Source organism: Dryobates pubescens, chromosome 8 (assembly GCF_014839835.1).
Source record: "Dryobates pubescens isolate bDryPub1 chromosome 8, bDryPub1.pri, whole genome shotgun sequence".
NCBI classification, from domain to species: domain Eukaryota; kingdom Metazoa; phylum Chordata; class Aves; order Piciformes; family Picidae; genus Dryobates; species Dryobates pubescens.
Genome location: NC_071619.1, coordinates 19,723,305 through 19,748,465, shown reverse-complemented (window position 1 = coordinate 19,748,465; position 25,161 = coordinate 19,723,305). Strand labels below are relative to the sequence as shown.

The window sequence follows — 25,161 nt, the reverse complement described above, 5'->3', positions numbered from 1 at the left end:
AGCTTTAGGCAGTCACTACTTATTTAATCCAAGGCAATGTCTAGGATTCTAGCACCACATTCCCTGTAATATGACACTGCTAGTCCACAGGATGTCCTCTACCTTCCCTTCTTGCCATGGTAAAACCTAGGTACTAAACACCTTAATACCTTGAGTGCAGATCCAGATGGCAAGCCAGTGCCTGACCTAGTCATTGCAGGAGTAAACCCAAAACATGCACCACCTGGCACAAGTTCTGCAGGTCCCATCCTGTGGTATTACCTCCAAGTTTGAGTCCTTGGCTATACATCAAAGCTTACTGCACCTGGTTGAGGTTAACATTACATTTGTGTTTAAAGAAAAATAATGTGTCTGTTCAGCCCTTGGAGGTCACATTTTTAAGTTGTTCATAGTAATCACGAGGGCAAGAAAGTTCTTTCCTCTTAAAAACGAAGATTTACTCTTGCAACAAGAAATTATTCTAGAAGATGCTGCTTTAAGGAAAAACAAAACAAAACAAAACCCAAACACAAAAGAACCACTATATTGACAAAGCTGAATAAAATCATACCATCTGGCATCTGGAAATGTGTGGTAGAGAATTACAGCAGGAGGTACAAGAATCTCTTAGCGGCAACAGACACTTTAAAATGATCATGTGGGAGCAGACCCACTATTCAGAAGACAAAAGGTTCCCCCTAGAGACATAACAGGGAAAGAAAGCCACCTGTCTGTTGGCATGTTCCACACGTTATCTCTTCTGATTCCTGGAACTGAAGAGAGCTGTTATGAAAAAATAGCTGAAGATTTTCACTATGCCAGAGTCTGGTGCCATCTTCCAAGTATCTCACCTATCTTTGCAGTGTTTTCCAACTGTGCAAACATACAAAACCAGGAAGAGATTTAAAGAAGCAGGTATCTCTCCACTTCTACCATTTCTGTGTGCCAGGGCAAAGGAACAAGTCTGATTGCATTACAGAACACAGACAGTCAAAACAGCATAGACGTCTCATTCTTACCAGTGTGCACCTGCTTCCTCTGCTCAGAGATTACAGACTAAAGTGAAACCAAAATCTTTAAAGAATCAGCCATAACTGTTTTTATCCCAGTTCTACATTGAAGTCTTTTCCCAGTGTCCAAAGACAAATCTCCATCAGTCACAGGCCAGAAGCCAGAGCCTTCTGCTGCTGTAGGGCAAAAGGACCATATATTGTAGTTCCTAGAGCTCAGACATTTTCATTTTAGCTTGGTCACTTTCTTGATCCAGGGTACATATTTGCTGACCTTGGTGTACACACCGGGAGAATCCTTCCGACCACAGCCATAACCCCAAGAAGTGATCCCCAAAATTATCCAGCGTCCATTTGACCTCTGACACATGAGTGGCCCTCCACTGTCACCTTGGCAGCTGTCCACCCGTTTATCTTCAGAGAGGTTCCCAGCACAAATCATGCGGTTAGTGAACTTCTGCCCGTAACGCACCTCACAGTCTTCCCGTGGGAGAAGAGGCACCACTCCCTGCAGCAGGGTTCTTGAATACGACTTCCCTGGAATAGAATAGGCCAGCCAGACCAATTCATATACAGACATCAGGAGTGACCTAGACCAACAGTGCTTTGCACAAAATCAGATATTTGTACTTTTCATGTCAAGACTGCAGCACAGAAATAGGCCAAGCTCAGCATCTCTGAACCACCACAACTTCAGAAAACAGTGCTGCCAAGCCAGACCACAAAAAAGGGCTGTAAGATCAAAGAAATGGGAAAGAGGCTGGAGAAAAAGTTTAGATCAAAGGATGAGTCTTACTCCTGGTTCTGCCAAAGAGTAAGAACCTTGGGCAATTTATTTCACCTCTCTGAGCCTCCATTTCTTCTTCTGCAAAACAAGGACAGTGTTTTCTCAAGAGAATTATTGCAGTCATATTTGTGAAGTGCCCAGGCCTCAGAGAAATTTTGGAAGATGTTTCAGTGGCATCTAAATATTGTACAAAGTGAGCTTGCTGCCTCTTTGACCAGATTTGTCTCTCTTTATTACCTCAGATTTGCTCAGAACATAAGGTCCACATGCTAAATTAGAGTACAAGCATTCTGTGCTCAAGGGTTATGGTAAGTTCACAAGTTAGTAGGTAACTACCCCTCCCAGTGGGAAAGCCAGGTTTGGGGCATGAGAAGGACTCTAACCACTAAGCCCCAACATGGCTTAAAGGAGATACATAGCTAAGTAGCTCCTTGATTCTCCCCCGACACCTCAAAGTGACACATTCAAATGACTCCAAAGGCAAATGTATACTTGCACTTAAACATTTGGGTAACAGCTAGGGAAACAGCTCGAAAGTATGGGTAAATTCAAAATCAAGAGACAGGCTCCTGGGGCTATTTGCCTTTTGGCAGCAAGTCTTTCTTTTTGCTCCAGTCACAGCAGCCCCAGAAAGGCCCCCTTGCCCTAGTTCCTGTGTTGCACCTCTGATTCTCACATGGGTGAGGACTGGACAGCTGGTTATACAGATTCGTCTAGAGTTTAAAGCTATCTCCCAACCTTGCATCCCTGTCAGGACTCCAAGCCCAGCATTTTAAAAGGTCACCTTGAGAGAGTTTAGTATTTAATAATGAATTCTTTCTAGAGTATTCCCCTCTCCCTTTTACCTCAGAAGCTCCACAGTAATGTGCTGCAACAGGACAGGTACAGGCTGTCTCAAACCTAGTGCAGAAAACAGCTTCATAGCCCAGCTGTCCCTGCAGCAATATTCCAGGGAGATCAAGCAAGGTAGTCTGATTGTTTCCTTCCACCCCTAAGCCCTCACTTCACTACTGTAGTATCATGAAGAAAGCAGAAGATCATGCAAACACAGAGGCCTCCCACAGGCTTTGCACATCAGCTCTACACAGGCAGCTGCCTAAGGGGTCTGTTGTGGACAAATATGTGTGTACAAAAGGGAAGAAAGACAGGATTGTGGCCAAATGGCAGCATTTCTCACTCCCATAGCTCAGAAGAATGCTACAGCAACCCAGACTTACACTAAGGGCTCAAGAAACCTCAAATTCAGAAGAAAATACAAAGGTGCAACACCTCACTGTTCTTAACACCATGCACTAGCACAGACAATAGAAACAGTATGAACATGGCCTTGAGTTCTGCAGGCATGAATTAATGGCCCAGGTAGGCTTCTGAACCCAGACTCCTTCACCTTTCCTGCCTTTCACAGCCCCATCACTCACCTGTGTCTCCCCAGCCAGAGATGATGCAGGCTTGCCTATTGATGTCAGACTTCTCTTGCCTGTCAGGCAGGCAGACAGGCAAAACGTGGCGATTGAAGGAGAGACAGTGTCCCTCTCTGCCCCGCATCTGGACCAGGGCAATGTCATTATCATTGCTGCCAGCCCAGTAGTTCCTATGGAGGACAATCCGCTCCACAGGCAGCTCCCTCTCAAACTCATCCTTCACGCCTGTGTGGTAATCGCCTACCCGCAGCAGGTAGCGCCGCACATCAACACCAAACCTGGAGAAAAAGATACTCCAGCTCAATACTCCTACTAAGGAGGAAACAGATTTATACCAGTCTCAGCTGCTATGAGACTGAGCCACCACATCACAAACTGATAAAACAGCACCAGCTGCAGTACTGTAGGACCTCTTTAGCACAAGTGATAATGCCAGCTGTTGCAGTCAGTAGGTACGCCAAATCACTATCTACCATGCACAGGACATTTTTCCCTACAAAAAAGGCTAAAGTAGATGCAACAGGCTTGTAACCTTACCTCTTCACAGGTCCTTAAAGCATTGAAGAATAGCAAAATCATAGAATCAGTCAGGGTTGGAAGCGACCACAAGGATCATCTAGTTCCAACCCCCCTGCCATGGGCAGGGACACCTCGCTCTAGATCAGGCTGGCCAGAGCCTCATCCAGCCTGGTCTTAAACACCTCCAGGGATGGGACCTCAACCACCTCCCTGGACAACCCATTCCAGGGCTTCACCACTCTCACAGTGAAGAACTTCTTCCTCGTGTCCATCCTGAATCTCCCCACCTCCAGCTTCATCCCATTCCCCCTAGGCCTATCACTACCTGATATCCTGAGAAGTTCCTCCCCAGCCTTCTTGTAGGCCCCCTTCAGATACTGGAAGGCCACAAATAAGGTCACCTTAGAGCCTTCTTTTCTCCAGACTGAATAGCCCCAACTCTTTCAGTCTGTCCTCACAGGAGAGGTGCTCCAGCCCTCTGATCATCCTCATGGCCCTTCTCTGCTGGTTCCCTTTAAGATGTAAAGCTTCAAAGTTAAGAGGACAGGTGTAAGCAGTGAAGCAAGCCTGTACTGAGGCATCCCTGTAACTGCTCCAAGATCACATCCACCATAACCTGAAGGTTGTGGTCCTGCTAAGCCTGGAGGATAACCTTGTATGAGGTTATCTTGTTTGTCATTGAGTATTCCTAGGGACATCCCACTGACAAATGTACCTTTTGAAGCAGTGGGCTGCAGTCACTACCCAGCAGCTGCTGATCAATGTTGCTCCACACAGCAGACGAGTGTCTCCATAAAACCCTTTCAACCGTAGGGAGGCCTGCCATGGCCAACTGCCTCTGAAGAAGACACAGAGGAATAGTAGGTGTCACACATGCATGAGCTGTTTTCCTCTTTTCCCACCCACTCTGCCCCATTTGGGCTCAGCTGATGTGCACTTTCCCCTGGATATGCCCAATTGTTCAAACCAAGTTCAAACATCGCTAGTAAAAATGTGTTACTGCACCCAGCATTTTCTAGGCTATTTCCAGAGTCTGTAGGAAAGCTGGAACTAGTTCTGGCTTTCCAAGCAACCCCAAGGTAGTACCTGAGAGACTTGTTTCCACCTATGATCCTTTTCTTGCGACGGTGAAGCAGGCGCATCCCGCACATGCTAGACTCTGGACCTGCACAGCAAAGTTGGGTAGATACCTTCAGCTCAACTGTCAGCAATTACTGTCACACAGCCAAATACCCTTTGTCTTTCCTAGGGACGTTAATCCTCATGACAGCTGACTGCATTCTGTTGCACCCATGGAATTCATAGAAGATTTGATCCCACAGATTTCATCAGTTTTGGTAGAGGTGCTTGGCTGCAGTATCTTCAGTCTTATGCCAAGAATGGGGCCTCTACAGCTGTTTCCTCAGTAGTCTAAAACCCAGAGTTTACTCGTGGTTACTGCTCTATGAAATGGCATGGTGTCTTGGCTGTAGGGAAGTTCAAGCTCAAGGCTTGACCCAGGTGGAGCACCTCAGACTCAGACTCTGGGGGACCCTGTGCTTCTAAGACAAAACAAGTAGAACAAGAAAAAAGTAGGTGTAGGACAGGACAAGCTTGTTTTGTAAGTAAAGTTTTAGCCAAAGAGAAGAACTACAGGGAATAATCACAAAATCATGCAGAGATCCTACAACTGGAGCTTCGGATTTCTGCATAGAAAAAATGGGCACAGCACCTGCTCTCCTGATGTCATGCACCTTCTCTTCCACATAGTCACAGATCACACCAGCATCCTCACTGTGCCAGCAGCTTCGGATCCTGGTGTCAGGCTTGATGCATTGCCCCAGGGAGAGCTCCATGCCACTGCACTCTATGTTGTCCAGGTGTATGGGCCCATGGCCTTCGCCAAAATAAGCCATGGCCCTGGCTTTTGCTGTACCACTGCAATTAGAGATAGAGTGGCTAATATGCAGTGAACAGGAGGCATGCGAACCTGGTGCACTGACACATTTTAAGAGAAATAATATCTGTCACTCTACACATAGCAGCACAGCAAGAATAGGACCCTACTGCCTCAAGCATGTGTGTATGCCAAAACTAAGAAAGGAAACCCCCCAAAACCCCCAAAACCAGGTCCAGAAAGAAGCAATCCCCCAAAAGCAGTTTCTAGCTGTAAGATGCACCTGTCAGAGCTCTTACCTGAATCCCAGTTGCCTGCAAACCACTGCTGCATCTCTATCTGTCCAGCCATCATCACAGACACTGCCCCACTCCCCATTCAGGAATACCTCAACCCGTCCTTCCTTGGTGCTTTCTCCATCCACCAGCCGCACAGGAGGTCCTGCAGGAGAAAACACGTGGGTTTCTGCAAGCAATAACACCAGGGAATGTGAGGTGCCTAGAACCTGGGTTCTAAAGGAAAAGATGAATTGCAGATATCAGTAGGATTGGAGAGGGAGAGGAAAAGGAAAAAAAAAAAAAAAAGAGAGAGAGAAAAAAAATAAAGGGGCAATGTTTCTACATTCACCTCCATGCTGAATCAGATGACTATGTACATATTAACTTATTTAATACATACTGGAAATCATTAGTGGATCATATTCTGAAACCTGAGTAAAGAGGAAAGCAAGAACAGGAGAAAAGTTACTAACTCCTGAGCCAAGAATGGACAAGCTTAAACATGCCTGGGAAACCAACCCATTAAATTATAAAACTATTATGTTATTCTAAGGAAGAGAAGAGTTCTACATCCAGGAAAAACAAAAATGTTGGATGCTATTTCAACAAAAAAGTGTCAGACGAACTGGAAAGCGAAGAGTATCAGGCCTCTTCTTTCATGTTCCCACAGACATGGGGCTGAGGTGTCTCATCAGTGAGCAATGACACACTAAGGTAGCCACCATTATTCAGCCCCTCAAGTTTATTTTGGAGACTGCCAACACAGTTCTCTCTAGTTACAGGTTTTTTACAGGTCTGGTGGAGACTCAATTCTGTGACTGTGCCTCAAGATAGCAAGGACTCTAGAATCCTCCTTCAAAAGCAGCCCCTCATTGAAACAGCACAGGGAAAACTACACCTGCCAGAGCTTCAAAAGGAACATAGCAGCAAGCAACACTTCCCCATCACCCAGGGCAAGAGGCAAGGTGAGTTACCCAAGCTCCCATCCATGACTGTGTTGCTCTCTGGGGAACAGCGGATTCCCACATCCTCAGCATGTGAGCAGTCATGCTGCCCCCAGTTGCTGTGGGGACAGTCCAGGAGGGACAGCTCTGTCCCCACACAAGCCACATCATCCAGCAAGATAAACCCTTGGCCAGTTACATAGTCTCCTTCAGAAGCCACGGTAGCAGGACCACTAAAAGAAGGAAACAGAATGTAACATCAGATGCATTAAAACTTATTAATCCCACAGAGGGACCTAAGCTCACACCTAAAAGGTAACTCCCCTGCAGAGTTCAACTGCGGTATCAGTGGCCTCTTGACCTAAACCACTCAGTGACACACAGGATGGCAACCAAGCAGCTTGCACATCTCACAGATTTTCAGGGAGGCCTGCTCAGGCCAGGGCATTTTCTAGTGTCTGGTCAAAAGCACAGCCATATTAGCATGGAGGGCCAGCCAGATCACAGAGGCTGCTTTGCACACATGACACCAGAAACATCAATTTGGAGAAGGGCTAGCAGAGGAGGCACCAAAAATATCAACATTTAAGTAGTTCTACTTCTTTTTATAGGAACTGAAATGCAGAAAGATGCAAACTTTTAGACTCTACAAGAGATCATAAATACAGTATGCAGCTGAGATCAAAGGTAAGAATTTAGTAATTTTTCAGTCCATAGAACTGAAATTTTACAAGGATACCCTGATCATACCTAAAAATCCACCCCAAAAAACCTCCCAAGAAATGCCTAACCCTTTGCTGGCTCCAAGACTATAGGTACCCAAATTTTAAACCTTCCCCAAACTCATACCTGGAGGGGTGGGGGAAAAAGCATTATGAAAATCCCTAGTACTACGCTTTTTTTTGCCTTGATAGTCTTTGTTCAACTACTGAAGCAGGTGCCGTGTTCAGCTGACAGAGCAGAGCAGATGGCAGTGCTGAGCTGATACACCTGCAAATTCAAAGAGTGTAAAGAGAGCTCTCTGACTTGGGTGAGGGATTCATAAATACAGTATCAAGTCTGTTATCTGCTTTCAGAACAGGCTGTACCAAAAGATAATAAAGATATATTTTCCCCCCTCAGAAAGGACGTGGATACCAATCAATCTTTCCTGAATAATGTTAATGTAACAACCCTTCTAATAAAGACAGCATTGAAGGATTAAAGTACAACCCGTCCTAGTGAAGGGTGATGGAATTTAACCTCAAAATTAGGAAGAACAGATACCACGCACACTCTCACGTCCTACCTGAAGCCCAGCTGTCTGCAGACCACCTGGGCACTGATGTCTGTCCAGCCATCATCACATACCGTGCCCCAGTCTCCATTGTAATAAACTTCGACCCTGCCTTCATGGGGGCTGTGGCCACCAGCCAGCCTGACAGTGCCCTCTGGAAAAAGTGGGAGAAAAGGCCAGCACTTAGCAGGGGAGAAAAGAAACAGCCTGCATCCCACTGCGGAAGTCTCTGTACAGCTCAGGAGTCAAAGGAACCAAAGACACAAACATCTGTGGGTACTCAAAACCCAAACATTCATTGATACCAAACATACCCATCTGTCAGGGGGGGATTCACCTCAGCCTTTTCCATGCAAACTCTGGAAAGCCATGAGAACACCACCAAGCCTGTCTCTAATATATTCCTACCTTCTGCTTGCTCTCTGCCTCCATACCTGGCAGCCCTTCTGGGATCTGCACATAGAAAACCTGCAGGATCCTGAAGCAGTGGTGTTATCTGCTGAGCAAGCTGTGTAATACAGGAGCAAGACTGGACACATCTGACTGCCATAGAGCTGTAGATCTATACCTGTGAAAGGGTCACAAGAGACCCCAGCATCTTCAATGTGGTCACAGTTTTGCTGTCCCCAATCACTCTTCTTGCACTGGTCAAGAGAGAGTTCATTGCCTGAGCATTCCACTTCATCCAGCAGGATTGGGCCAGATCCTTTCCCATAGTGAGCCCATGACAAGGCTTTTGGGTTCCCACTGCAAACACAGACATGATATGATCAATGAGGTAGGTCATTGTTGCAGCCACTGTTCAGAGGGCAGCTGCTGGATGCATGTGGAGTGCATGATTCCTTAGCTGACCAATTGCACGCCACAAAATGCAAAACAATAACATTCCATGTGTGCCAAGAACAGCATCCTCATGTAGGCACCCTTTGATTGGAACATGCTGCAGGAGCCACCTCCTTGACATGCTGGCACCTCTCACTGGGAAAAGATTTTTGCTTATATATGTGGTTGGGTTTTACTGGTTAAGGACTGATAACAAAGAGTATAAAAACAGTAGACTGTGGGGTTAGGGCTGCTAGGGACTTCTGCTCCTGTTAGTTTGCTGCTTGTTGGTCTCTTCTCCCAGGCGGCCAGTACCAGAACAAGAGGACACAGTCTCAGGCTGTGCCAGGGGAGGTTCAGGCTAGATGTTAGGAAAAAAGTTCTATACAGAAAGAGTGATTGCCCATTGGAATGGGCTGCCTGGGGAGGTGGTGGAGTCGCCATCACTGGAGGTTTTCAGGAGAAGACTTGATGGGGTGCTTGGTGCCGTGGTTTAGTTGTTTGGGTGGTGTTGGATTGGTTGGACGCGATGATCTTGAAGGTCTCTTCCAACCTGGTTTATTCTATTCTATTCTATTCTGTTCTGTTCTGTTCTCTTCTGTTCTATTCTATTCTGGCTAAGGCTTTGGTAGCGATGCTGCTAGGGATATGCCTGGGACTTCTGCTAGCTGTTCCATCTGTTAAGGGCTCCTGGGACTTCTTCTGTAAGTGGGACTCTGAGACTCTGTAATGCTGGGGGATTCTACAATGCATCAGTAAAGGACTTCTCATTGCTATACAGCAACGGGGTTCCTGCCTTCATTCATCACCCAATGGGGCCCAAATCAGGAGAAGAAAAACGACAAGTCATGATTTTGTACCCTCAAAGTTCTGCCTCGCACAGGGACCTTCCTATGCTAGGTCAGTGTCCTCCCACAGATACTATTTATTTCTGACACAGTGGTGCTGCGAACTGGTTACTGGTAAGTTTTGTAATATTTTGTAATATGTAACAAAAATGTTACATTCTAAGAGGTAATATTTTGTAAATAGTGCATAATTTTAAAAAATATTACATGAATAGAAATGTGAATGTTACATTGCAGTATGTAATCTCTTGCAATACCTAATGAAAATCTGCTTGCATCATGAACAGTTCAGACACCTGGGAAGTTTGGAGGGCAATGATGTTTTAATCTCAGTAATAGGCAAAACTCCCCAAGTTTTTCATTGTTGGGGTTTTTTTGTGTGTGTGGGTTGGTTTTTTTTGACATCCAAAGGGATCTCAAACTTGACTTGTCTACACAATTCTGTACCAATGTGATTTTCAAGAATGCTCAGCATACAACAGCTCCCATGTTAAGCACCGAATGCCACACAGGAGAATAAGACTCTCTCTGTTTCTTTCCTGTCTGAAGAGGATAAGGGCAATCAGTGAAACTGGAAGTGTTCAAACTTAACCAAGTAAGCAACTGCAGCTCACATATGGAAATCACCATGGCGAGTTAGCACTGTGGCCAGGAAGATTTGCATTAGGACATGTGTGCAAAAACTACAAACAAGGATAAACCACAAGCAAACCTTGGGCAGGGATGCGCCAACTGTTTTTTTCAGAGCATATACCCATAAAACTGACAGGAATTAAGTACAAAATTCCCTTATAGGATGACCAGTCCAAGATTTCTGTATATCTTCTATAGAAAGGGCATGTTCTCATGTTCTTCATTCTGCCTACTTCTGTTACGACTCCATGACACACAGCAGGGGAAATTACCTGAGTCCAAGCTGCCTACAGACTACTTCAGCATCCCGGTCATCCCACTGATCATCACAGATGGTACCCCACTTGCCATCATGGTAGACTTCCACTCGCCCTTCAAAGCTCTCCTTTCCCCCAGCTAAACGCAGTGGGGTAGCTACACCTGTACTTCAAGAAAAGGAAAGAGAGCACAAGAGAACAAAACACAGACAAAGCACATCCAGCAGTTCAGAATATAGAACTGTTCTCCAGCCAGAGGAGCTTTTGAAATGCTTGTCCCACCCTACAAGATCCTCCCCTTTAGACTCTCCAGAAGCATCTGATTGCAGCCCACAGTACTGGGCACTGCCAGTCCAGGGACAGCTCTTTAACTGGCTGCTATGGTGACAAGGACTTTGCTGCCTGTAGACATAAAACTGGTTTGGTAAAAGGGATATGTCAGTGATAGTAGAAGTATGCCCACTCTGAGTATTTGGGATTGGGAAAGGATAGATAATTTTCCACTGGAAGGAAGATAGCCACCTGTATAGCAGGTGAAAGAAGTATGTACTCCAATGTTTTGCTCCTCACAGCTTCATAGCCTCAGATTGTACTTCTTATCATAACAATGATGCAAGAAACAGAGAGCAAACCTTCCCTGGAGATTTACCTTCTGGGGGGACACAAGTTACCATGGCACTCCCCTGGTTACAAGATCCTGACATAGCTTCCTGATAGCCACACTGCAGCAGTGCTTTCTCATTGCCACGGCAGTTCGCTGACTGCATGTGCAGGGGCACATGCCACAGTCCAGGGTGATTCTTCTTCCCAGCTGTGCCAATCTCACTGGTACAGAGAATGCAAAAGAATGGTGAAATGTCATCGCAATGCTTGACTTGCAAGTTCCCCTCAATGCTTATGACTCTCCAGTCTAACTGTGCCCAGTTATTAGGAGTGCATAAGGGGTTGGCCGTTTACAGTCTAATAGGAAAGCACAAGCCAGCACAAAGCACTTCCCACCACTTCACCCATTTTGTGCTCCTACTGACTACCGCGAATTTGGTCTGTCCAGAAACAGCGAGCTTGTCTGAGTGATAAACAAACCCATGAAGAGACTGAAACAGCCAAATATCTGAACCACTGTCTTCCTTCTCTGTCGACCTTATCTCCTTGCTATTTGGAACTTGAAAGTTACAAACCCCACATTCTCAAAGAGGGTTCAGACTCTCAAAATTTCTGTTAGACCACTACAGAACTTCCAGCTGGTAATACTAAAAAAGGGATAGGACCTCACAGCTCACTTGTCACAGTCTGGAGCATCAAGCAGGAACTACTGGTAAAAAATTCTTGCAAATGTTAACTGGGGTTGGGCATAGCCATTGAAAGAAAACAGTATGCAAGAACCCCGGGTAAGTGGGAAATAAGCCCACAAAACAAACTTCTCTCCCCAGCTAACACACTGTACCAGAGTGACTGTAACCAGAGGCTATTCCTTCAAAGGCCACATGGGCATGTAACTCTCACAACCAGACTGAGGTTCCCACCTTAGACCTAGTTGCCTGCAGACAACACTGGCATCCCAATCAGTCCAATGGTCAGCACAGATGGTGCCCCAGAGTCCATTGAAGTACAGCTCCACACTATTATCTTCAGCCAATCTCACAGCACCTTCCAAAAGACAGGGGGGAAAAAAATACATTGTTGTCTTCTGATGGAGGTTTCAGACCAGCAAGTCTTAAACTCATATGTAGCTGAGCTGAACTGCACTTGGCTTCTCTCATCTCTGTTTTGCTAGTGATGCCACTTAAGTGATTTGTATGAAGGAGTGGCACCCTCCTGGTTCCTGTGCCGGTTGCTCGGGAGGATTTCTTTCCAGAGACATGGTAATGGAAGGAAACTTGGCTTCTGCCACAGCTCCCACATTCTCCTTCTATGAAATGGGGATGGTTTTCCATGCTACCCTGAAAAGGCGTATGGAAATGGTAAGCTCTCTAATTCCTTCTGACACTCCACTGGTTTACTTTCCATCAGCCACCTCACCTATGAAAGTTGCCCTTGCTACAGTTAGATGTTCAGTAACAGCAGGTAAATTCTCTTTAATTTGTCTAAGAAAATCAAGCATCAGTGTAAACATCCTTTCAATTCTCACCACACTGCAAATATCTACCACTGTTTAGAACACACATCTCCTTATGCAGTTATGTGTTGGGAGAAGGATAAACTTTCTGCCTGTAGTACCTAAATACAGACACACAGCACAACTACACTTGTTTCCCTCACTTTAATGAAGCCATCTTTGAAAACACTTCCACTGGCAAGGGAAAAAAATGTGGTCATTTCACTTATTAAACTGGTATGGCATTTGTTCTGCAAAACATGGAAAAAAGCAAAGAAGGTCAGAAAACAAGAATAGAAGATTTTCAAGGATGTTGCACTGGAGTCAGTGCCTTGAGAGAGTTCAGCTCCCTTGCATGTCTCAAGGTAAGGAGCAGTCCTTCTGTCAGCTGTGAGGAATTTTAAGAAAAGCCCATGACCTACCTTACAACAGGTTTGTTGTATTTAAACTGCTGCACTTACATAAGGAGAACTCTGATATGGATACTTAAGGAGCATGAGTGGGTTGTTTTCCACGTAAGTTATGCCACTTAGAAAACAATTTAGCAGTAAAAAAAAAAGAACCACACCAACAACACAAACACACTACTCTCCTTGTATGAGAATAAAAACCTCTACACAGGCATTTATGGCCACAGTAGTATAAATCCACCCCCTACTCTATACAGACATTCTTCTTCCACACAGGCTCTAGTCCTAAGTGCTTTGACAATTTGAGAGAGTTACTGTACAGTGCTTCTTTCACAGTGTGTCCCACTTGTTGCTTGCATGTCTGTGCAGAACACATTTTGGTCCTGAGACAGTGCAGCTGGGGACACACAGCAGCCCTTACCTTGGTTGCAGTCACAGTTAGCCCAGCCAATGACCCCCGATACAAGCCGGTAGAAGCACCAGGGTGTTGTTCCTCCATCTGGGTTCCTGCAGTGGTTGTGGTCCCCCAAGCCACGGTCTGGGTACTGCTGAACATAATCGGGGAACTCTGCCCAGCTGAGGCACTCTGCCCCAGCCTCAGTGACTGCCAGGGAGCCATTGTAATACCCAAGTGGTCCAACAGTGCACACATTGGATGCTGGGTATGAGAAGGGAGCTGTTAACATCACTGAAGATATCACACACACAAGCTAAGGCAATGTCTGAGATACCAGCTGGACCCCTGAAACACCTCTAGTGTTGGCAATCTTGTTACTTGACTGATTTCAACCCTATCACTCTTGAAGGCAACTGCTCAAGGAGTGTTTGTAATATGCTCTGTCTATAAACTAAATTGATTTGAAAGTCATTACCTGTCCAGACAGACCTTTGAAATGTGCTAACTCCAAACCCAAATATGGACAGTTTCAACTAGTTCCCATTATTGTTTATTTTAATAAATGTATTCACTTACTCCAAAGCAGCACTTGAGCTTGACACACACTCCTCCACTTCCTTCCACACCTGCTTTGGCACCTGAATAAGATACTCTTAAATTTGATCCTAGGCTCTTTAGAAGATGAATTGCCTGTCTAAATTGATTGAAACTGAGAAGACTTTAAAATTAGATATAATTTCATTCTGCAAATCAGAAAAGTAGGAAATTACATATGTTCCCTAGACACATTCACATATCACCTGGCCAATGTACAGGAGGGGAAAGGGAAGTGAAGGTGTCAATGTTCCAGGCCAGTGCCCATGTAAAATATCTCATACAAAGAAAGTCCAACAATTAATTTAATATGGACTTTAACAAAAGAAGAAACCTGTCCGTTCATGACCCTTAAAGACAGAAATCAGAACCAGATTCTGTATAAGGTGGGCTTCTGCATCCATGACATGGGAAAAGCAAACTCAGAAAGGGTAACAGTTACAGTTCTATTCACTGAATACACACAAAGAAGCCAACACTTTCAGAAAGCTTTTCTGCCATAAAGACACATATGGAAAGCCCTCTGCCTTCTAGCCACTGTCAAGGCCAGACGGGGTGACAGCTGAAGATTAACTGCAAGGTACAAAAAAGAGAAGCAGTTACAGGTGGGTGTCTGGAAAATACACTGTGCACCCTGTATCATCTGGGACCCTCAGAGAGGACTGTATGAGAATTCAGTAATTATTAGAGCAGAGGAAAGGTGAGTATGCAAAAAGGACTAGGCAGAGGAAGAAATGAAAGGAAAAGAACACTTGGGACGAGTAGGGAACTGCAAGAGAAAAGAAAGTAGCCTGGCCATTTTTGGGAAGGAGATAAACAGACATTGAGGCAGAAGAAAAGACTCAAGAAGCAATGGAAATAAAGGAAGAATGCCAGGTAGCAGTGGTTCATCATACCTGCAGTCTCAGATCACCACTGCAGGAAAGAATCTGCCTGTTGACTGAATTACTAACTTCTTGTTCTTACCTGCACTCTGCAAATGGTTCTGGTTGGGCTGGGATCCCAGGAAAGCCTGGGAAAAGAAACAGAGCAAAAGCAGGGAGATGATTATCCAATGAAATAAACATGGGCATGTCCGAAAATCAGCTCAGCCTTTTACTGCTTTATGGAAACACAGCCCAGCAACCAGCCTCTTCTCCACTCTCCCCATTGCTCCTCTTCAAATCCAATCACAGCTCTGCTCACTAACAGCAAAATGAATAATTACAGCCTGCAGTGATTTACCCTTGATCTAAACAGTACATTACAGGGCCCTGCGTGTTCATTTCCAATAGAATTGGAAGCCTGAGTAAGATGCCTAGATGAAAATATTGTTACCAATAAGAAAAATAATGAATAAACATTCATTCTCTCTCCGTTTATAGCACAAGCCATCTGTGGCTACAGCAGCAAATAGAGATATATCTACATGATGCAATAATGCTCACAAGGATCTCTGCTAAAAGAGCAATAAACATCTGTGTGCAAAGTGCAAGACACCTAAAGAGGAAAATCCAATAAAACTTTTTGATTACTTTGGTATTGATGAAAATACGATTATGACCTATGGTATTATTATCCAAATAGGGTGAAATAACTAAGAACAAAAGATACAAAGAAAAGCCCCTAGGAAGTAGGCCCAAAACTACATTTCCTCTTATAGGAAGTGTTTTCAGTAGTTATAATTTGACTGCTGACTTAAGAGATAAGGGATCTCTACTCAACACAATTACATGGTGTGCAGGCCGGTGCAAAATCTTCATAGATCCAGAGTAAAAAGAAGAAACTGTACATGCTTCTGCCAGCTCGTTGTAGCTTAGTTGTTGTCTACATATTTTTTAACAAACATTTCTAATACTTTCATATGAACAAGGAGTTGTAGTTCACAGAGAACTACTGTGCTTATAAAGAACACTAGCTACTGGAAATGGTTCTGGTTTTCTTCAAAACGCAGTAATTTTTCTTCGCTAACTTCCCTGGAAGAAGGGAAAAGTAAAATTTGGAATGAAACAAAATCCACCTCTGGAATAAGCATAGTTCCTAAAGGTAGTTAACAAGAATAACACCCACTCATAGCAGATGTCATTTTCAAATCAAGTTTATGAATATGGTCAAACTCAGCATCACCCTCCAGGAGTCATAACGTTAACACTTCATATTGAAGGTGAATCCCTGACTCAGTTCAGAAACAGCAGTTCAGATCTCAGGTGTGTATGCACAAGGGGGTTCACAGATAAAACAGTATTGAACTGAAAAAAAAAAAATCTCCTCAGCCAAAATCCCGTCTATCTGTATGTATCAGAATGTTGCAAGCCCACATAATGCTCTGTGAACCAATAATGATGAAAGTCTTCACCAAATATCTCACAGCTCTTTGCAAAGAGAGGAAAACTAGCTAAACTACACTTTTGTGGCTGCACCAAACAGGTGACTGAGCCACAGACCAGATCCCCTGACTCCTAGCTTTTATTGTGCATTACACACATGCGTAAGCCTGAAGGTGATACAGAGATGGGTTGAACTAATGAAAGACTATATATAAAAGTCTGACCCTGCTCTTCTTGGAGATGGACAAACTGCAGTCCAAGTAACATGCTTCCCTTCTAATGAACAATTAGCTGCTGCCAGCTCCTGCAGCAGCTTCCACAATCCCCCAGTGTTGACCATCAGCATATTTGAGTACAAACAGCCTGTGCTGCAGTCATCGCCCCAGGGCTGTATGGCTATAAATCACCTATACACAACAGCAACTGAGGTAATAAGACAATCAGCAAGAAACAGAAACAAAAGATCTCTCCTGCCAGGGTCACTGCAGTGCCTGAGAAACGTAGGAAACTCGAGCCAAAGCATCTGCAAGCCCCCGTGCATCCTGCTTTCTGTCCTTTTCTGAATTTCATATGCACAATGAAATAAATCCTTTCCTGAGCCTCCAGCCTAGAGACCACAGCTGCCTAGATGCTTTAGAAAAGATATTCAAGTAACAAGAAGATCCACTTACAGTGAAGACATTAGTGAAGATATTAAGAGAACCATATAACTTCTTACAAGCAAACAGAAGAATAACTATTTCTTACCTCTACACATCTGAGACAGGATAACAGACTGGAGAGCTTTACAAGGAGCACTACTACTTTGGGGATCTCCATCCCTACTGTACAAGTGGGCAGAAGCTCTTCAAACACTGTGGTTCAGCTGCCGGTCTCAGCTGCTGCCTCCTCCCGGAGCTCTGTAGCTGGCTTTCCCCAGGAGCAGGGCACTAGCCGCTCGGCACTGGAGGGAAGGGGCTGCCTCTTCCATTTCCATGCAAGGAAAGGGAGGTAAAGGAAGGGATCAGCGTTCCCAGCAGCATCCTAGAATTTCACTTTCTCCTTCCTCTCAGCCCCTGATTCGCCTCTTCAGAAAGGGGGAAAAGTGGGGAGAGAAATAAGGGAGATCATGCCCCAGAATTTATGTGGCACCCTTAAACACTAGAGGCAAGCGCGGGCGAGTGGGGCGCAGCCCTCGGCAGCTCCCGCACCCTGTTGTCCCCTCCCTCTCCCCGTCTAGGTACGCGTTTCTCCCCGGTGCCAGCCTCCGCCTCCCCGCCCCCGCTGCCCGGGCCAGCCGCTCTCTCCCCGCCGCAATGCCTCCAGTCGCTGCTGCCTCTGCCTTCTCTGCCCGAGGAGCAAAGCCTACAGCCACGGCGGGGAGCGTCCTGCTGCAAAACCTCCAGCATCAAACTGGGAAACGGTTTGTGCGCACGCACGGGACGAAGATTAGACTTGTTGGAAGGAATCTGGACTTTATCCCCCCACTGCTGCCTCCTCGATTAGGTGCTTGCAGCTTCCCGAGGTCAAACTGTCCTCCGATTTGAACCCAGGTAAATGGGACCCAGAAAACTTTTACGTAAAGCAGCTTTCCACGGAAAACCCACAGGTGGCACAGCCCTCTCCAGAAGGCAATCCCAGTTCTCAGCCTGGCATCTTGCCCTCATGGGTATTGCCTCCAGAAACCTTTTCCGTGAAGCGTCTCCTTGATGTAGGATGCCTATGATGATTTTCAGAGGGTTGATCTTTACTGATTCACTAGTAACAATACTGTGATTTATTTTTTTACTGCTCCTTCATATGAGCTAGCGTTAGTTAGGCTTTGATCCATCCAAACCTATTCAGTTGGGGCAATTCTTGAAATGAAATGTTCACTGTGCTGCTCTTCAGCTCAGGCTAATGGGCATTTCCTGTATTTGTATTGTGATCTTGGAGGTATTCACTCCTGGTGTTCTGCAGCACATAACAGGAAGGTCACCTTAAGAAATGAGCTCACTTCTGGCCACGTCTGCTGAGCAGCATTTCCAAAGACACTTTCAGCATAAACACAAGGAATGGACTGACAAAGAGGGTTTTTGTCAAGCAAATGGATTTCTTTTTTCTCTCTCTTCATTTATTGCTCATTACTCATTATTGCTCATCACATGACAGTTTTGTGTTGCCTCATCCTCAGTCACTGCCATTTCTGAAAAGATCCAGCATGTAGTGGCATTTCCTTGCATTTGCTGAGTGGTAGAAGGGAGTATGTTCTGGAGTGGATTTGTGTAACAGTGCAATCTGGACCCAGTGGATTTAGCCAAGACTTACACTTAATTAGATGCAAATCTCCTATATCCTTGTGGCAAAGGAGAGAGATGATCAGGGCAGTAGAGGATAGAAATAGCTTCAATGCTACTGCATGCCCTAACTCTCAGGTGGTTGATGCCCCTTCAGAACTCCCATAAGATGCTCACCTATTTTGCCCTCTGACACATACCAATAAGGTTTAAAACATCTACCAAAGAACTGGATCTCACAGTAGCTTGTAAGTTGCTTCCCTCTCAAGACATGGCTTTCCTAGATAGTGATTCCTAGCTAAACTGATTTTAAAGGAAACATAGACCAGTGCACTAAAACCAACATAAGTCCAGGTTTACTGTTCAATTTTTGGAGGACTGACAAATGTGCAAAGAGTATAGTGGGGTTTTCAGCCAACTCATCTTTGGTGGGTCCTCTTTTGGAATGACTTCCTCCTTGCCTGGTTTTCCGGCACATGTAATGATGTTTTCTTGAGAGCTAGATCTCATTCTCAGTAGCTTCTTATGGCAACATGGCCCTCTCGCAGGTGGAGAGGATGACCAAGAAGGAAATTATACCAATGTAAGTAACTACAGCAGTTTAGATAGGCAAAGAGAAGGTAAAACAGATCTTGAACTTTCTTGTGTGGGGAAGTTTGAAGTAGTTGTAAACATCCAAGTTCATTACGAATCACCTTGTCACCTGATACGCAGTTCTGAAAGTCTACAATTCCCTACAGAGTCTGTCTTGATTTTCCCAGCTTATTTGGCATTGATCCTTCTGAACAAAAAGCACCATCTCCTAAAGTGTTCTTGGCTCTCTGAAATTCAGTCTATTTCTCCTGAACTAGCAGGACTACTATTCCTCAAAATGAGCTGAAATATCAATGCTTCCTCCAGAAAAGATCTCCAGTGAAAGCCTAAGAAGAGAGGTAGTTCATAGCAAACATACCCAGAGCTGGTATAATACTCAAACTTTAAGGAGCAGGAGTAAGATCAAGGAATTCCAGCAGATTTGCTTAAATCCTACAAATCCGACTTACGAACAGCTAGTCGGCTTTTGTTTAATTCTTTCCCCACCACACAATGGCATACAGGTCTCTGCAGCAATGTTCTTAATCAGCAAGCTCAGCTGGGGTCACCAGACCCCACCTTTTATTCCCTATCAACAGTATCATGGGGTGGTGCAAGCCCTGAACTCAGAAAGAACAGGGTCATTCACTGCAGTTACACACACGAACTATTAGTAGAATGATCCCAAATATCAGCATGTCACAGAACATATTTAAACATTCAATATAAGCTTAACAGTGAGATATGGGGAAATGGCAGTAGCTCAAATTGCAAAGGACAACTAGTAACTGGAAGGTTTTTGGTTAAAGCATGGGATGCTAAGCCTGAAGAACTGCTAGAGTACTTTTAGAAGAACTCTTTAAAAAGAACCTGGGTGCATCTACAAAGAATTCTTTTTCCTTCCTTCTTACACTGAATAAATGCATTCTTTAAAGGACTGGAAAACCTTAGCATAGTAATTTCAATCTTACAGTGGACATATAAGAGGTCAGAACAAAATCCCAAACAACTGAACTTGTGAAACTCGCTGTGAAGCAGCAAAATCCAAAAATAGCTTTTCAGATTGGTAGGATTTCAAAACAAAATGGCCTGTCTCCCTCAGAAACAATTATTAAGTAGCTCTCCTTTTGAAAATTTTGTTGTAGACTAGGAGTCACCCAAGCCAAACAACAGTCTTGCAATATTTTATTACAGTATAGATCACATAGTTGATCTGATGTGGAACCATATGGTACCTGCAAATCAGAGGCCTAAATCACAAGTTTCTAGGTTCAAGTTCTATTTGATCCTTACCCATGTATTGTGTATTAACATGGTATTTTGCTGGAGATTTCTTCCTCGTTTTACAGCCCTCTTCTGGAGCAGCAGGCATTAAAAAACTTTCAAGAACTAAATTGTGCATACATACATGTAGGAGTACGAGTCATGAGTTTACTATCGATTTGAAGTTTGCTCTATGTCTGGACCTCAACACTTTTTGATAGCAGCTCAGAAACTAGGCAGAAAGCTTACACATGAGGAAAAGTCATCCCCTAACTGTCAGAAAAGGCATTTATATGCATTCCTGTGGCTAGTGGAAAAACGCACTCCAGAAACTCTATGTCTGCAAGGCCCAAGAACATCATGAACAGAGTCAGCTGATGGTTCAGACAGATGCTTTTCACTCTGGAATCACTGCTGTCAAGATCCACACAGCAGTGCTGATAGACACCAGTTAACACCAAATGCTCACTCAAGTTTACTTCTCACTTTTTTGCCACAGACTCCAATTGCTAACTCACAGTCTCTTTGGCAAAGCTTATCATACGTAACGTGTGATTTGAGGAAACCTCCTCAGGAGCTTGTTCACTTTGCTTGAAGATAAGTTTCCCCTGGTTAATAGGGTATCCTCATTTTGATTCTTGCGCTCCTTCTGAAAGAGAAACCACCAAATATTACTATTGTTTATTTGCACTTAGAAGACTACTTCTAAGACTACTGTCCTATGATCTGTCCTTTAGAATAATGCTGTTTCTTTAAGGAACACTTGCAATAGCAGTTGGCTTAATCACAAGGCTTTCAAATGCTGATGACCCTTGGATTATGTAATTAATGGCACAGACATCTTACAAACACTATTGTTCTTCCACATTCTTAGTAAATGATAATGTAAACTTATGGTAAGTAGTATTTTTTCATTTCTGTTATTTAACTTCATTCTTAGTAATCTATCAAATTAATTGTAGACATTTTTCATTTATGCTGTCCAACAGTAAATAAGTATATAATAAATTATGGTACTATTACTAAAAGCTGCAAAGACTGAAATCACTGTATAAGGACAAATTTAGTACATATACCTTTAGTGTGCTTTTGAAACTGACTTGATTTCAAGTTTATCATATAGCTAGAAGCCTATCATTTCCAAACAATATGAAATTTGTTTTTCAAGAAAATGTCTAACCTTCAAAGCTAGAAAAAGTCTAAAGCAACTCTTAATTTTCAGGCAATTGAGAATATCTGTAACTACATCACATAACCTGAAAACTCTGTCTGTTATGAATGGTAAATCCTCTAACACCTTGTCTCCACTCTCAACCCTGCAAGCACACAACTATTTACAGCTTTATGACAGACTGGAATTTGAGAATCCTAACTCACCACTCTCCTCCACCATCTAGATAATACAGGTATTGCACTGTTACTTGAATCAGCTATTTCTTGATTTCATCAAGCAGGTACAGAAACTTAGCTACATTGTACATCTCTCCAATCACAGTATAATTAAGTCTCACACCATACAAATCACTGTTCTACTTAACAGCTCCAAACTGTACTCTCATTAAAAACTCTTATTTAATATGAAGGAGAGCAGTGACTGTTATTGTTTCATTATTGCTGAACTTTAGAGATTAAAAACTGGAATAGATCGAAATACATGACCTAGCTTAGGGTCAATTGACAGGAAGACTACTGTTTAATCCTTCAATATAACATAGCAAATATCCAGTCCCTTCCTCCAGTCCTATATTTTAATTCCTATTAAATTTAACTTCTGCATTCAAAAAGGAGCACATGTTTGATCTACATTACCCTGCATTTCTTCTACAGTTCAAATGGGTTACAACACAAATCACGTTGCTCAGAGAACATTATTACTACTGCCACCTAAAAAATGATTGAGGGCTTCTTCCTTTCCTACTATTAGCCTTTAAGAACATAAAGGAGGCTTTAATTACTTCTGCCTTTGCCACGCAGTCATAGAACGTCTGGATCTCTTTGGCACAAGCTGTATCACTGAAGTCATTCTGTTTCCAGCAGGCCATCATTACTGACATCTCTGTGATGCACGTCGCCTCTAGAACGGAAAGACATAACCAAAAATCTCAGGTGTTTGGGTTTCAAGCTAACAGCCTCCACAATACACAAAACATCTCTCTGGAGGTTTAAGATGGAGCAGAGGCAGATGAAAAATAAATGACTAAAGATTTCATCTTTATTTTGTGTACAAATGTTGCTAACACAAAGATTAGCACCATTGCAGTTGTGTACCTTCTGACTGAATTCTTACGTAAAGACTATGCTGAGATGTAGCAAAGTATTTCACTTGTATGATTCATACACAGAATATCACAAGACACAAATTTAGGGCCGTTGTAAGAAAAAGTAATCTTTTCAAAAGAGCCCATTGCTAATTCTTTGGCATAAACCAGACCCCTGTCCCAGCTGCTGCCCTGCAGAGCACAAAGCACTTCTGAGCGTCAACTCGACCCAGCTCTGACACCACCATGACTCTCTCAGGGTAAAGCCGCAAGAGACCAGCTGGACAGCATCCGAAGACATTGCTGGAAGGCCCTCTGGCGGCAGGTCTACCCCACAGGGCCTGAGGGCCTAGTCCCACTTCATCCTGGGCCGTCTAATCTTCGTAGAGAAGGGCTTAACGGCCTTGTACCAGGAACTCACCTCCCGCCTGCTCCCTGCGGTTCGCTACCTTGTTGGCTAGCACCAGAGGCCGGGTCGGGCGGATAGCGGGGGGCCCCTTCTGCCGCCACTGCCCGGAAAGCAGGCGGGTCACCCACACAGGATAGACAGGCGCCGCCATCTTCCCGAGCGGCCGCGCCGTCCCGCGCCCCGCCCCCGCGGCGGGCGCCTGCGCAGCCCCGAGCCCGAGACGCGCGCCGCGGCCGCTTGGCTGTGACAGCAGCTGCGCGCCCCTTGCGGCGGCACGGCATCATCCCCTTAACGGCAGCGCAGCCCGTCGCGTTCCTCCGGGCAAAGGCCACAACGACGAAATAACTTACCACACTTTCAGTGTTAGGTAGAAACACCCAGTAACAACTTGCATGCCAAAACGTTTTCTGCAGCAACCTTAATCACTTAAGGTGCATACACACTTCAACTGCAACAGATGAAACCACTATTATCTTAAATAATTCATATGGAAGTTACAGAATTATTTTTCAACTGTACGTAAACTTTTCTTGGTGCTTGAAACTTAGCATCATTTAACTCTCATGCCATACTCCATTCCATACTACGAGCTGGACCTCCTCTGCATTGGTCCTACCTTCCACGAAGATACTGTAACTGATTCTTCTGAAACGGCAGCATTCTCACAGCTTCCTACTCAGTAGTGGAGAATCCCCTTGCTCTCCTATGTTTCTTTCCTAGTGTAGTATTTAACTCCCTGCAAGTCCTCAACTCATCTGGCTGGTTCTGCAGGCTTGAAGTTCCCAGCTGACAAAGGTAGATAATACAGAAGACAAAGTAACATTTCAAGGCCTGGGGTACAAAGAGATTAATGCACTGCATGAGGGACAAGGTAAACATACTGAACTGTGGAGTTAGCCACTGGACACTGGAGATGAAAAATCCTCATACAGTAGTCACCGAATAAGCTGTCTTACTGTATCAGGACTCATTCAGGCACTGTCAATCTCCCTTGTGCACTGGAGGACCAATGAAGAGTCAGCATTCTACAGGAAGAACAGTTATATGTTTGGACCATATGCAGAAGGACAAACCAAAGACACTGGGAACAAATTTGGGGTTTTTGCACAGAATATTGTTTTGGATTAAAAGATATTCAACCTCCTAGCTACAGAAATAAAAAACAAAGCACCCTCCTTGCCTCCAAACTAGTCAAGGAAGATAACAAGACACTGCAAATTTTGTTACCTTGAACTAAACATCATCAGACCTATGCCAGAATATTCTAAGTATCATTACAGATTTGACTGCATCTGCATGACAGTATGTTCTGGTATGTCTGATTTTATAACTATTTATGAGTTTTTTTTTTAAGCAGTCTGATTTAGAATGTGAGAAGATATTTTCAAGTAAACAAAAGATTTGTTTTGGTTCTTTTTAGAAGCATATTTCCATCTCTCTAGTTCCAAATTCAAACTGTCTGGAAGTTCTAAAACATTTTGGTAAGAGAGATGTTTCTCTATTTTGACTTTTTTTTCTGATGGAAGAGGAAGTAAGCTACCATCCATGCTGGCTAGCAGTGCAGAAGAAAAACAAGCTGACACCTTCTAATTAGGCTAGAGTGCTGGCATCCTGCAAGTCTACACACTAGAAACCTTGTAAATTCAAGACAGAGAAATGAAGTACTTTTCAGGACTCCATGCAAGTTTCGCCTATTCTTGGTTTTGGCTCTTTTCCTGTACCCCTACAGACACCCCCTTTCCTGCGTTGCATTTACCTGACAATTACTAACCAGATTTACACAAGAACAATAAAAAGGAAAGACATAAAAACTGGGATGTAAGAGAAGCTAAACTGCACTTCCTGTAAATCTTTCCAAATTACATTAGCTAATGGGGGCAGCACCTTCAGGTACATTGACCTTCAAAAGCCGCTCTCTCTTCTAAGTAATTCCAAGAAAAACAGGGGGGGA

The 25,161-nt window shown here is 44.1% G+C and overlaps 2 protein-coding genes across 2 annotated transcripts; both read right to left on the bottom strand.

The window, feature by feature from the left end:
* Positions 1-503: 503 nt before the first annotated feature.
* LOC104297673 (neurotrypsin-like) lies at positions 504-17,717 on the bottom strand. The gene is made up of 15 exons (XM_009897653.2): positions 17,200-17,717; positions 15,113-15,158; positions 13,577-13,813; positions 12,174-12,297; positions 11,300-11,475; positions 10,666-10,813; positions 8,659-8,837; positions 8,103-8,244; positions 6,845-7,047; positions 5,892-6,033; positions 5,428-5,633; positions 4,803-4,881; positions 4,432-4,554; positions 3,195-3,475; positions 504-1,526 (listed from the first exon to the last, which is right to left on the bottom strand). The coding sequence occupies exons 1-15, from the start codon at positions 17,269-17,271 to the stop codon at positions 1,216-1,218; spliced, it is 2,469 nt and encodes an 822-aa protein (XP_009895955.1). The 5' UTR covers positions 17,272-17,717; the 3' UTR covers positions 504-1,215.
* Positions 17,718-19,173: 1,456 nt separating this feature from the next.
* On the bottom strand, positions 19,174-23,361 carry CHCHD1 (coiled-coil-helix-coiled-coil-helix domain containing 1). The gene is made up of 3 exons (XM_009897757.2): positions 23,223-23,361; positions 22,499-22,617; positions 19,174-21,192 (listed from the first exon to the last, which is right to left on the bottom strand). Exons 1-3 carry the CDS (start codon positions 23,359-23,361, stop codon positions 21,082-21,084), a joined length of 369 nt encoding a protein of 122 aa, XP_009896059.2. The 3' UTR covers positions 19,174-21,081.
* Between the last annotated feature and the right edge of the window lie 1,800 nt (positions 23,362-25,161).

Excerpts from the sequence above, each read along its gene's own strand:
- LOC104297673 (XM_009897653.2), bottom strand. The coding sequence starts at position 17,271 with ATGGAGATCCCCAAAGTAGTAGTGCTCCTTGTAAAGCTCTCCAGTCTG. Across the intron at positions 12,298-13,576 it reads TAACTGTGACTGCAACCAAG|GTGCTGTGAGATTGGCTGAA; the intron begins GTAAGGGCTGCT and ends GTCTTTTGGAAG. Across the intron at positions 4,882-5,427 it reads GCATGACATCAGGAGAGCAG|GTCCAGAGTCTAGCATGTGC; the intron begins GTGCTGTGCCCA and ends TTTGCTGTGCAG.
- CHCHD1 (XM_009897757.2), bottom strand. The coding sequence starts at position 23,361 with ATGGCGGCGCCTGTCTATCCTGTGTGGGTGACCCGCCTGCTTTCCGGG. Across the intron at positions 22,618-23,222 it reads CCGCAGGGAGCAGGCGGGAG|AGGCGACGTGCATCACAGAG; the intron begins GTGAGTTCCTGG and ends TTTCCGTTCTAG. Across the intron at positions 21,193-22,498 it reads ACTGCGTGGCAAAGGCAGAA|AAGGAGCGCAAGAATCAAAA; the intron begins GTAATTAAAGCC and ends TTTCTCTTTCAG.